Raw genomic sequence first — 13939 nt, 5'->3', positions numbered from 1 at the left:
TTCTATCATCTTGAACCAGTCTGGCCATTCTCCTCTGACCTCTGGCATCAACAAGGCATTTTGGCTCACTGGATATTTTCTCTTTTTGGGACCATTCTCTAGGGACCATCCTCTGTAAACCCTAGAGATGGTTGTGCTGATGCTCCGTTTGAACTTCAGCAGCTCGTGGTTGTGCTGATGCTCCGTTTGAACTTCAGCAGCTCGTCTTCACCGTGTCTACATGACTAAATGTGTTGAGTTGCTGCCACGTGATTGGCTGATTTGTGTTAACGAGCAGTTGAACAGGTGTACATAATAAAGTGTATGTTTTATTTTCAATATTTTTATATCTTCAGTACTAATTTAAACACTGTAGCATAATACACATTCTATTTTTTATTTTAATGTACATTTTTATTTCTATTTTATTTTATTTATTTTATTGCTTAATATTTACATACTTCAATCTCATACTCTATTCTTTATATCGGAGCGACTGTAATGAATCACCAATAAAGTATTTCTGATTCTGAATCTGAATTATTATGATTTTTTTTTTTAATAAATTTTCCTGATTATAATTTTATCTTTTTTTACTAATTTCTTGCAATTGTTTTGATTCATTTCTTCTTTGCACATTTACTTCTTCCCATATTTTTTGACAGAGATGAAGCCACTCTGGTTTCAAGTGGTTAAATAGAGAATGTTACAAAAAAGAAAATAAAATTAAAAATTTTTTTAGCTCCTAATAAAATCAGGCAATCAATGCTCAAAAAATAAAAATAAATATTAATACATATTGACTGAACTTTTCTAGAGTATGAAAATAATTCTTAACTTAATACTTAACTTACCTTAAGTGGTGTTTCCCTGTAAATACAAATGCATAAGTGAAATTCATGAAATTCTTTCTTAGCATTGAAGCTAACACGATTATAAGAGCTTAAAAAGACAGCAGGGTATTATCATCATCACCATTATTATTTACCATGACCAGACAAGCTGACCCGCAACATAATCCGTCTCCATGGGAACGCTCTTAATACGGAAGCTCGCTTGGATAACAGGAGGCTGAAACGCGAAGGGGGCAGGAGCAGCAGCAGGAGCAGCAGGAGGCCGTGGCTGGACAATGATTGACGTGGAAAGTGAAAGGAGTGACTGAGTAACAAACTTCGGGGGAGAAAGAAAGTCCGAGGAGCCAAATCCACCTCCTGAGTGTGTGTGTTAGCTGCTGTGTGTGTGTTTCAGCGCACACGGCACCATGAGTCTGGACAAAGCAGAGCTGTGTGATTCTCTGTTAACCTGGGTAAGTTTGATGTTAGCGAGGTGTCCTAGCGAGGCTAACCGCCGGCTAGCAGGTGACAGCAGGTGTTAGCAGGCGATATAACAGAGGAGGCAGCGTTAGTTTTGTACGTGAAGTCCTCGGTTAGTCGATAACTAGCTGCTTTAATCACTCGGTAAGTAAATATATTAAGTTAGCAGTTGTTAGCTACAAAAGTTGTGTCTGAAGCTAACTGTCGCTAGCTAGCCAAGCTAACTAGCTAGGTAAACACCTTGGAAGTTTGCTCCTGGTGGACTGTGTGAGCTTGTTATCAGTTACAGGCTGATAGCCGTGTCAGCAGAGTCCACTAAACAAACTCAAATAACTTAGTGTAAGCTGAGAGACTTATATCAGGTTATCCAACATGGTAACTTATTTAGACCAGGGAAATCCACCTGTTTGGCTCTGCTCCACACACAGGCAAGTGTAGCACTAAACTGAGACACCCACTAATATTAACAGCTTTCTAAGTATGGCTGCAACCCCCTACAACTGCCTAGCATCTGACATTTAAGTAGTGTAAAGAAAGACTGGGTGGGTTTAGACAAAATCCCTGACAGTTTTGTAACATTCAGACCACTATAATGTTGATTTACTGCAGGTACTAAGTCCCCTTTAATCCCCAAACAATTACAAATCCAATTTTAATGCTCCAGAAGAGAGATATAAGAGTCATTAATAGAGCTGATTATCAAGAACTAACCAGCAAATTATTTATAAACTCACATATTCCCAATTTAAAGATTTGGTGGACCTAAAAACTGCACAATTAATGTGTAAAGTAAGAAAATAAGATGCTTCCAGACTGTTTCCACAAGTTTTTCCAAATTAAACCGAGGAAATTGTATGTTTGCATACATAGATATCCAATATGCCGAAATATTTTATTCATCATCAAGTCTCTGTATTGGAATAAACATCATATTATACATGCATACTCTTAAAAGTACTCTTATGGCTCTTATTGTGATGGCTTTTCCACACAGAGGCAAGTGTAGCATTGAACTAAGACAACTAATCTTACCAGCCTGTATGGCTGCAACCCCCTACAACTGCCTAGCATCTGTCATTTAAGTAGTGTAAAGAAAGACTGGGTGGGTTTAGACAAAATTCCTGTTTTTTGTTCTGCATTATTTGACAGTTCTGTAATGTTCAGACCACTATAATGCTTTATTTACTGTAGGTACTAAGTCCCGTTTAATCCCAAAACAATTACAAATCCAATTTTAATGTTCCAGAAGAGAGCCCTAAGAGTCATAAATAGAGCTGATTATCAAGAACCAGTCAGCAAATTATTAATTAACTCACATGCTCCAAACTTAGAGATTTGGTGGACTTAAAATCTGTAAAAAAAGATGCTTCCAGACTGTGCCCAGAAGTTGTTTCAAATTAAAGTGAGTCACAATGAACTAAAAGGAACTTGTATGTTTGCAAAAACAAAGATTAGAACAAATGCAAAATACGGATGCATGATATTGGATTTTTGTTGACATCCATTATGCCGATATATTAGTTTAGTTAATTAGGATACCCATTAGCTACTGCATTGTGGCAGCTATTCTTCCCATCTTCCACAACTGTACATTTGTGACAGTGTACAAAAGAATTAGCAATTTTCACTTAACAAAATAACAGCCCTAGACTAAAACATTGACACAGACAAACAAGACAGCTCCTGGTGATAGTTATTAAGATATATGCTTTTTCATGATTTCATTTGGCGAGTAACCGCCATTTTTGGGCTAAATTTTGCTCCGATGATGTGATGATGCTCCTTTATTGAAATATTAGACCCAGTATTTACATAATACACATTCACATTTGCATTAAAATTAATAGTTCCCAGGAAAAACTATATTTTTACCATGCATTAAGTTCATTACAGTGTATGACTCATACCATATAGGTCACCTTTTCTTGTAGTCTCCTTTGGAAAACATGTAAATATGATTAGCATACTAGCAGAAAACAGTCACCAATTAAATGTCCCTGCACCACAAACAAAGACAGACCCTTATTTGACATCTTATTTGGCCGATAACCGATATCAATATATCCATTTTTTCCCTACATAATTTTAGTGATCATCAAGTCTCTTCTGTCGTGAAATTAACATCATATTATGCGTCTTATTGTGGCGACCCACCAGCAGATGAACATGTGAAATACAATGCTTTTCAGTGTATGTAATGTTCATTCATTGTCCAAAATAAGAAAAAGCATGTCGGCCATCTCTGATATTTCACGTTAAAGCCGATACTGGCTGATACCGATGACTGATATTATCGTGTGTCCTTCATGTAAAATAAAGATGTATAACAGTCAAATCAGTTCATTTGTGGGATAGTTTTGAAAGGAATTATAAATGTCTGAAACATTATGAGATGATTGATAAATATAAAACTGAGTTATGAATGCTTTTGTGTGTATATGAGTATTTGTTTGGGACTTTGGGCATATATATTTATATGTATAATATACATATATTTTGTTTTGCTTATTTCTTTCATTTTAATTGTATACGTCTTAAAGAGAACAGTACAACAAATTCTTGTAAAAAGGGCAGGTGCAATAAGCTAAGGCTTCAGTCTTCACCTTTTGGTGGGACACTACTTCAAAAGTCATGAATTATTATTGTTATTATATTTTTCTTGTGTGTATTTGAGTTGTATAAGTTGGACAATCGCCAAAATAAACAAAACTATGCCAAATTAGTAACATTAAAGCTGTTCCTAATCAATAGCAGGCTCCTTGCCAGAAAAAATGAATAAATAAATAAATTAACTATAATTATTTACAACAACAGCCTAAAGGAGTTCATGCTTGTGGAGTTTTTTGTTTTTTAACACACATCACAGGTTACTCACATTCATCAAAATGTTTGAGTCTGTTTTAGCTTTGGGTAAAAGTTAAATAAAGTATGTCTGTGCATCAAATGTATAATTTTGTCCATTTCTTAATTTATTAACATTAATTCTCAATGTCTTCATTCTCAGTTGCAGACATTTCAGGTGCCGTCATGCAACAGCAAGCAGGACCTAACAAGCGGAGTGGCCATCGCACACGTGCTGCACAGAATGTAAGAGCACATATATAAGAAGCTCCAGTATTTATTTATAGTTGTTTTGTTGTCTTGATTATCTAAGTGCACAGCATGAACCCAGAGGAAAGAGCCGGTAGAAATTCATTCAGAGCCTGCTCACTGAGATTTGCTTATCTGTGTGGTTTGCAGTGAATTGCCCTTTGACTTGCACACGGCCACTATCTATGCAAAATGTAAACCATTTAAAGACAGTCTGGATTTGTGAGGTCAGCTTTATTGAAGACATAGGTTTCATTTTATCTGTCCGGGCATGGTGACCTTTTGGAGCTTGTGGTGGGACATTTGTGTTCATACTCACACAGACAAATGGACAACGTAACAGTTTGTCAATCAAATCTTTAGTTTAATGTCACTTTGAAGTTCCTCTCCACGCAAAAATGTGTTTTTCGTCTGTGTATGTCCTCTGAAATGTCTGAGCTTGGCTATAATGACTTGTCTCTTTGCAAAGTTTGTCTCGAGAGAGGTGTCTGTTCACTTTGCTAAAATCTGAGATTTAAACGCATGCCAGGAAAGCTAGATTAGTTACGTCACTAACATGAAAGCCAGTCGCTGTTTAATATGGAAAAAGCATACTGAAGGAGAAACACACTTTGACACAAAACTAGCAAGAGTGTGCACTTTTTTGGTGCAAAGCAAACCCTGCAGCTTCCTTCCACTATCTACCAAAAACTCCATCACAACAGATATTTTTGTCTAACGCTGTGTCAGGCATGACCAGCTAGCCTACAAGCTAACAAGCTATCAAACCATTCTAATATGACTGCTAGTGGCCGATTTTAGTGCACAATAGACTCTTTATCTGAGTCTGGGTTTGACTGAGGCTCAGACATGTATGGCTAAATCTCTCTGCTGTTTCCTCTAATGCTAACGCTAGCCATCTTGATGCACAACACTCTTTTACCAATCAACCTATAGCCATATATACGTAGATGCCGCATTGTCCGCATCAGCCTGTTGCTGTGATACGTCAGTGTCGCTGCCATATTGGAGGGGGCAAGACTTGCCTTTAAACATAAATTTTTGTGGTTAAAAAGCACTATATTTTATATTTCTCTACTGATTTCAGTGAGTTGTTTTAATAGTCAAGGGTTTGTGATCTACATTAGTCTGAGTGTTCGGAAGTTTGCTGCATAGATCAGCCTCTCATTGGGTGGAACGAGCCACCCGCTGAAGTCCCGCCCTACCACCTCCGGTTGCAGTTTTCAACACGTCCTTTACTAACTTTTGCGGTGTTTGATCTTGCAGGGATGTAGCCATTTTTCTGCCATGGTTCGTGTCCGGTAGGCGATATTTTTGTGGGCATGTTAAACCAAAACCTGTTTCCCCCCGGCAATATTGCAAGCGCACCGTTGCTGTGGCATTGCCAAGAACGATTGTGATTGGTTGAAAGAAATAAAAAAAGCCGGGGCGTTTTTTCCTCCAATCTCACAGTGAGAGTCGCTGCAGCCAGACCTTGCTTTTCTTGAGAAAGGTCTGGTGAGCGAGACTAGATCTACATAGAATAACACGTTTAATCTCCAGTTGCTTAGAAGCTTGATGTTTACGCTGAAATCGCAGCTGGACACTCGAGGAGTGAGTGAAGTAAATTACTTACATGATGTTGAATAATTTATTGTCATATAGGGGTGTAATGATCCATCGATCTGGATCGATATATCGATTCAATGATCAGCGATACAAAGTCATCGATGAGTGAAAACATCGATCTATATCGTGGTCTTCTGGCTACGCTTTATTTTGAAAACCTGTGTTGCTGTCAAACAGTGGCAGGCAGATGGCGAGCAGCTGAGAGAAAGATGATGAGGATAACATTATTGACTCAGGAATAAATCGGGAGCGTGGAAGTATTTTGAATTTTGGAGAAAAACAAAGGGGGTCAACAGACAAACGCATGCCGTACATAAACAATGCTGTTAAAGCTAAAACACAGCCTAACGTTACCTGCCTGGAGGGCGTCTCACTCTGCTAACTTCTCACTACAGCAACATTAGCTGCTCTGTTTCAACAATGTTCGGCTAATTTATGCAGTGTAAACATGCTTAGGCTAATAGTGAGCGACAAGCTAAAAAAAACTGTTTTGTCTATGAACTTTGACAGTTGTTACTGAGCTGATTTAGATACTTCTGTTAAACATATTTTACATGTTTGTTTGGAGAAGTTTTCCTTTTGGGTTTTAAGGCAGACAGTCCTGAATTTTTATGAAAAAGACCATGATATGGAAATTGTGAAAGGCTTTGGGCTATATAATGTACGTTTACAATGGTTCCTGTCTGCTCTAAACGAGTAGGAAACGAGGGCTCTAACGTTGGCGTGCAAAGTTTCGCTGGCAGCCAGAAACAAACATCTATAATCCATTCTCCATTTTACCCTTATGTATTCTTGTGTCCTTTCTAAAATGAGCAGTGGTGGAAGTTGCTATATTCTGTTACGATGAAAGAGTTGATGAAAAGCAGAGAGCGTTACACATAAATTCAGTTCACGCCTAACACCGATACTCATTACCATGCGGAATTTCCTCCGTGGGGTGTCCAGGCTCAGCCTGGACACCCCACGGAGCCTCTTTGCAGTTTGTTTTGGAGTTAGGAAAACAGTGTTAACCCAAATATTAGCATTAGTATTTTCATATACTTTAAAACGTGCCTGGAGGGGGACTTAAACTTAGAACCCAAAGCTTGACTGCTTCTTGAGTTATCTCACAACAAGAATATTATTCCCACGAGTCACGAGACTGTTGTACTGAAATGTTACAGAGCTTAGCAGAACAGAAACACAGGGCCTCATCTCCCTGTGGCCCTCTGTCAATCATGATGCCCACAGATGTGTCGTCCTTGTCCTCACTGGAGTTCTCTTGTCCCCTCATTAACAGAGACCCCTCTTGGTTTAATGAGACATGGCTCGGCAGAATCAAGGAGGAGAGCGGGGCCAACTGGCGCCTCAAGGTAATTTGTGAAACAGTAGGATGTGACAGAAGAGCCTACGGCAGCCTAGAATGACCAAGATGTCTGATGTCTGTTTTTTAAACTTATTTTCCCTGATTAAAATAAAGATCAAGATTGTGACCTTGATCTGTTTTTATCTTTCAGGTCAGCAACTTGAAAAAGATTCTGAAGAGCATGCTGGAATATTATCACGATGTAAGAGGACATTATTTTTTACTAACTTTTAGAAGCATTTAAATCCACTCAAGGCTCAGCTCTAATGTCTCGCCTTACTCGTATGAACAGGTGCTCGGTCACCAGGTGTCAGATGAGCACTTGCCAGACGTGAACCTCATAGGAGAGATGGGAGACGTCACTGAACTGGGCAAGCTGGTGCAGCTCGTATTGGGCTGTGCTGTCAGCTGTGAGAAGAAACAAGGTAAAGTGTTGAGGTGCACAGAGACGTCATTATCTCTCTCTGTATCTATATTTAGATAGAAGACAGGAAGAGGTTCTGTTTTATACAGGAAGTCAAGTTAAATCAGGCAAATGTTATATTTTTTAACCAGTGCAGTTGTTGTACCTTCCAAGTATCAAATTGATTTAATAATGGCATATAATTAATTATGAAAAGAAATTCTGCATCTTCATACTGTACTTTTTGTATCGCTTTCTCTCTTGACCAAAATACGAGGTAAAATATTTTTTCTATTTTCAATATTCGACTTTTTTAATGAAAGAAATTAATACATGCTGCTGAAACTACACTTTCTAAACTTCATTTTAATGTATAATTTTTAGGGGATCGGGGGAAATACAGCCGCCACAAAGCTTTTTTATCTACTACACTACACGCCACCTCCTCCTTCTAATGCGCTCTCAGCTCACTGAGCACTGATTTTGTGGGGGCGATCAGAACATAGTAAAGCTGCAACAATTAATCAATTAGTTGTCTCCTATTAAATTAATTGCCAACTCATTTGATCAGTTTGAGTAATTAAGAGCAAGCAAAAGGCTCTGCTTTCAGCTTTTAAAATATGAAAATTTTCTGGTTTCTTTACTACTCGAAGACAGGAAACTGAATATCCTTGGGGTTGTGGACAAAACAAGACATTTGAGAACGTCATCTTTGGCTCTGGGAAACACTGATCGACATTTTTTGACAATATTTAGACCAAACAACTAATCAATTAATCAAGAAAATAACAGACAGATTAATCAACAGTGTAAATAATCAATATTTGCAGCTCTAGAATATAATGATCACTTTTCAATAATGTAGATAGAAGACCAGAAGTGGGTGTGGTTTATGTTCAGTCACATTAACTGAGCAAATGCTGCATTTTCTAAACTACATTTTATTATTGTGCCCTAAAAAAAATTGACGTGATTTGATAATGGCATAAAAATAATAATGAAATATATTCCCATATCCTCATACTGTACTTTTCATATCACTCACACTCATTATTTTTCATTTTTAACTAAACTAAGTTTTATGTATTGTCTGTATGCCTATGAAATAAATGACGAGATAAATTAATGAGGAAATAAATGCATAAAAAAATGTAAATATGAATGTATTAATAAGTCAATATAGTTAATTAAATAAATATTTTTTTAAGGAATGTTTTTTAAAGGACTAGTTTGATTTATTTTGGGGGACTTTTATTTCATAATGTCACATTTATTTCCCAGCTCTTCTTTATCCATCTGTTTAAATACCTATAAAATACTTGGTAGGTTGTTAGTGGACGCTACGTCAATATTCCATTAAACCTGTAGCTAATGCATTTAGCAGGATACATCTTTAAAGGGAAATTTTGGTTTATTTCAACATGTCTCCTATCATCCTAAATTTGTTTCAAGTGACTAGTGACATAAAAAATAATAGTTAGCATGTTAACCGTTAGCCTAGATACAGCCGGGGCGCATAGTAGCGTCAGACCTGTAGGCACGGTATGAGATCGCTGCTTGTTCTCGCGAGATATATTTCGGCTGCGCTTTGGAAAGCAGAGCTAGATGGTAAACAAACATGGCAGCACACCGGTAAGGTAAGACAACACGTTTACATGTCGTTTTCTATATGTTCTCTGACATTTATCCTAACGATATGAGGCGGTCTTTGTGGAAAAAAAGCTTGTTTAGTGGACTAACTTTGCACTTGAAGGTTGCCCGTTCACTTACGTTTTAACAGGTCTGACGCTACTATGCGCCCCGGCTGTATCTAGGCTAACGGCTAACATGCTAACTATTATTTTTATGTCACTAGTCACTTGAAACAAATTTAGGACGATAGGAGACAGGTTGAAATAAACCAAAATTTCCCTTTAATGGAGGAACACCGACTGAATCGATTTTATTTTCTTTCGGCATCACAACTGAGTTTTCTAAATTTAAAGGAAATTAACACATGCAGCTAAAAACTACAGGTTCTATCGTTCATTTTGATGTAGAATTTGAGTTTGAAATAAATCCAGCTGCCGCACCAGGCTTTTGTATCCCTACTCTTGCAAATGACACCTCCTCCTCCCTAATACGCTCTCAGCCTGCTGTGCGCTGTCTTGGTTCGAGCGATCAGAATATAATCTATAAATTGTCAGCTATTCATTTAATCACCAATTAATTTGATGATTGATTAATGCATTTGAATAGCTTTTTAAGGGAAAAAAGGTCAAAATTCTCTGATTCAAGCCTCTGAAATGTGAATATTTTCTGGTTTCTTCACTCCTCTATGACAGAAAACTGAATGTCTTTGAGTTGTGGACAAAACAAGATATTTGAGGACGTCATTTTGGTCTTTGGATCAACATTTTTCACCATTGTTTGACAATTTATAGATCAAACAACTAATCGGTTAATTGAGAAAATAATAGATAAATTAATTGACAATGAAAATATTTAATAGTTGCACCTCTAAAATATAGCAATCACTTTTCAATGATGTAGTAAATGAAATGACCAAGTAGTGAAAGTCCCATGGCCTTCTACAGTGATATGAATCGATTTAAAGAAATAAAAGGCACAAACATCTTTTTTTTTTTTTTCACAAATAAAAATGAGCGATGTCTCTTAGAATAAATTTCCAATGCATCATTTGTGCTTTCCCAATTAATGTATTCAGATTTGGGTACATCATCCCCAGTAAAGTGTGAGCTGTAAAAGGGGAAAAATGAAAACCCCGTAGATGCAGCCATCTGTGAAAATAACACACAGGATTAACTCAAAGTCAAATCACATGGTTCTTGGTTTATGTCAGTCGTGATCATCATAACTTACACTGACACATGCTTTTCTCCCCACAAGACAATTTTGCAAGTTACAACTCAGGGAGAAAACTGATCATTTGTTATTTAAACATGAGCTCGATGTGCACTGGCTCTCTGCAGATGGATGCTTGTTTGGTGTTTAGTAGAGTATTTGTGTTAATCTGTATTTGGCTGCACCTTCACAGCTCTCTGTTGTCTTCTCCTAAACACAGAGCAAATCCAGCAGATAATGACACTTGAGGAATCTGTCCAGCATGTTGTGATGACAGCCATTCAGGAGGTGAGTGAGCCTCTCGCTTATCCTCTTGGTTCTCTCTACTTTGCATTAATCCCGGCTCTTAGTCATGGTTAATTCACAATCAAAGAAATCCGGATAAGCGAAAGACTGAACAGAGTCCCAGAAACCTTACTCTGAGATATTTCAAGACTTTGTTTAGTGTTTCACTGGCACACATACAGCTGGAAAAAATAACCTGTGCAGGTTTATCAAACAAAGTTATTTAGAAAACCCAATAAATAAGGAACAGGTATTCTTCCAAAAATTTGAGCTTTACACTGACTTTGTTTTGACTGCTTTGTTTCAGCTCTTATCAAAGGAGCCTTCATCAGAACCAGGAAGCCCAGAGACCTACGGGGACTTTGACTACCAGGTGAAACAGCAACACTTTCACTCCCCCTCTGTGTGCTTGTTTTTCACGCAGAGGATCTGTTACATCCCTCTTTTGTGTTTTCCCGCACCCTTTTATTAATGTTTTCTCCCTCCTACTGTGACTGGTATAACATCTCCTCTGTCTCCTTGTTCTTTGTTTGCAGTCCAGGAAGTATTATTTTCTAAGCGAGGAGGCAGACGAGAAGGAGGACCTGAGCCAGCGCTGCCGAGACCTGGAACATCAGGTTGGTACACCAAATCGGGTTTATGTTTTACTTGGCAAACGTTTCTTGAGGCCATAGACTTCCAGTCCTTGAAATTTTAGTCCTGTTTGATTTGGCATCACCTGTGGTTACTGGTGGTGACATCAAGTACATTTTAATACAACGGGACAGAGTATTCTAGGGGCAGCAAACACTCCTTAAATAGAATTACAGTCATGACCAACTGCTGGATCTGTTTACAGTGCAGCCAAACAAACTCACATTGGTTTAACAAAGAATTCAGTCAATAATTGGCCTCTCTCCATCAGACTTTGAGCAACCGCAATCTGATTTCATGCTGTAGTTTTCCACACAACAAGAGGGCAAAGATAAGTAGGTGACCTTGCTGAGAAGTTGGATGTGTGCAGCCTGTCGCCTGCCAAAGTCTGCCAAGAATTTCTGTTTTTCCTGTTTTGTAAACACATTTTCGAAGAGCAGTCGATGTCAGAGCTAATCTCTGTTACAACAACGTGGCACCTCCTGTGATTGCATCACAGTAAGAGCCATCCAATGTTTCCCAGGTTAAAATCTTAGGTCCTGATCACACAGAAAGCGTTTTAGCAGCTGAGGGCGCCTTTTTGTAATTGTTTGTAACGAGAATGAAGACTTTTGCTCGCTGGTTTTGCATTGCAACGTGCCTCACATTTCTGCGCTCTAGGCGCTAGGCTTGTCACGATACCAGAATTTCAGTAGTCGATACCAATGCTAGTGAATTTCCACGATTCTCGATACTCATTTGATACCCCTTGACTGCACCACTCGCCGCGCACATGTGAGTGATCGATGGTGACAACGTGTGTGTCGGCTTCGTTGGGTGTACCAAGTGCAGAACGATGCTGGTATATGACAGCAAAAAGACAGGGACGTCAACACTCAAGAGGCACATGATGAAGGCTTGCCATGGAAAGAAAGACGAGAGTCAGCCTTCAATGTCCAAGTTCATATCCTTAAAAAAAGTCGGGTTTAAACCGGGCTCGGGCTCATAATTACAGTTAAAGGGATGGACAGAACATGCACGGGCTCGGGTGGGGTCGGCTAGATTTTTTGGGCCCAATCTAAGCTCTAGCACTTGTAGAAGCCATCGTTTCTAGCAAAGACGATGGAGAACAGGTGTTCTTCTTCATTGCTCGTCCTCCGCACAGACTTACACGCGTATACTTCCCCCGTCAGTTCCAACAGGAATCGACACAGCCCGCTGAGGGCAAAGTTGTATCCTGTACTTATGGTACCAAAAAAAATAACAGGTACCAACGTATTTTTTGTGTGTTGGCATCGACTTGACAACCCTACTAGGGGCTTGCCGTTTTTTTTTGCCGGAGTGCTCTGATCTCCTCCAGTTAAATAAACTTCAACTCCAAGTGGAAAAATGCCACATGCCAATTATTTGAGAGGCGGGCCTTCTGTGGTGCTCACGACAACACGTTTACAGTTGGTAAACAATGGAGGAGAAACTGGTGGTAGTGGTTGCTGGATACCCAGAGCTATACGGCCTGATGATAGACAGCAGGTTGTCAAACTGCCCCTGAGTCATCCTAAAATATGCCTGGAAACAGCCATCATGGAGGAGAAGCTCCTGGACCAACTGGTGGTACTCCCCATGATCCAGCCTCTTTTTTAGGGTCTCATGTACCCACACAGATCTCTGTTTATCTGCTGACAGCCTCTCACCCTCAACCAGAGCTACAGACAGTACCCTCTGCCTCAACATGTCAGGAACTACACACTGATTACTGTCAGATAACGAAAATGAATAGATCAACGGTAGATTGTTTACACGGGAAGGTTAGAAAAAGGAGGTGAGTCCGTGGTTGCCTGGCAACAATAATAAGGCTCGGCAAGTGGGGTTTTTTTCACTAGTGGCATTTAATGTTAGGATCACGTTGGAACACGTTCTCACCACAAACGAACAGCACCAGAGTTAATTTCTAACCGGACAGAGACCACCTCTTCAAGAAGGTCTCTGTCCGGTTGTTTTGGTGTTCACACCTGCCCAAACAAACCTCACTTGGGGGCAAAGGAACCTGAGTTTTATTGAACCAAACCAAACAGGGCAGGTGTGAAAGCACCCTAAGTCATTTCATGGGGTTGTGACGAGACGTCTTTCACAATGTGAGTCTACGGGAAAAAGTCTCAATGGGTCCAAAGGCATCACGTAACGGACCAGGAAGTTGTGATTCCAAAAATATCTTCAGAGCTTAACTTTCAAATGACGTACTGGTGCTTGGATCTGCTTCATCTTCCATTTGTCTAACAGAGCTGTTGGTTTTATCTCAAAAGACAAACTATTCTGTAGTTTTGGAGTAATATAAAACTATTTCACCTTTAATGTTCCTGACTTTCAGTTTCTTTTGAGGCCCAGTTTATCTGTTCTGTGGTTGCAGCATGTTGCTGAATGTGTGTGCGCCTGCAGCTTTTGTGCTCTGGCCCTTATTGATTA

The 13939-nt window shown here is 39.0% G+C and overlaps 1 protein-coding gene across 1 annotated transcript in view; it reads left to right on the top strand.

Moving 5' to 3' along the window:
- Nucleotides 1-1044: 1044 nt before the first annotated feature.
- Nucleotides 1045-13939, top strand: part of LOC126405468 (protein Hook homolog 2-like) — a 35083-nt gene continuing 22188 nt past the window's right edge. The window contains exons 1-8 of the mRNA XM_050069218.1: nucleotides 1045-1285; nucleotides 4297-4379; nucleotides 7270-7342; nucleotides 7487-7537; nucleotides 7628-7760; nucleotides 10803-10870; nucleotides 11175-11240; nucleotides 11404-11484. Of these exons, the coding sequence (XP_049925175.1) occupies nucleotides 1241-1285; nucleotides 4297-4379; nucleotides 7270-7342; nucleotides 7487-7537; nucleotides 7628-7760; nucleotides 10803-10870; nucleotides 11175-11240; nucleotides 11404-11484 (600 nt within the window). The 5' untranslated portion in view covers nucleotides 1045-1240. The remainder of the gene's footprint in view (nucleotides 1286-4296; nucleotides 4380-7269; nucleotides 7343-7486; nucleotides 7538-7627; nucleotides 7761-10802; nucleotides 10871-11174; nucleotides 11241-11403; nucleotides 11485-13939) is intronic.

The sequence above is a fragment of the Epinephelus moara genome, chromosome 18 (genome assembly GCF_006386435.1).
Source record: "Epinephelus moara isolate mb chromosome 18, YSFRI_EMoa_1.0, whole genome shotgun sequence".
NCBI classification, from domain to species: Eukaryota; Metazoa; Chordata; class Actinopteri; order Perciformes; family Serranidae; genus Epinephelus; species Epinephelus moara.
The sequence above is the reverse complement of the archived record's forward strand: the minus strand, read 5'-3'. Positions and strand labels throughout refer to the sequence as shown.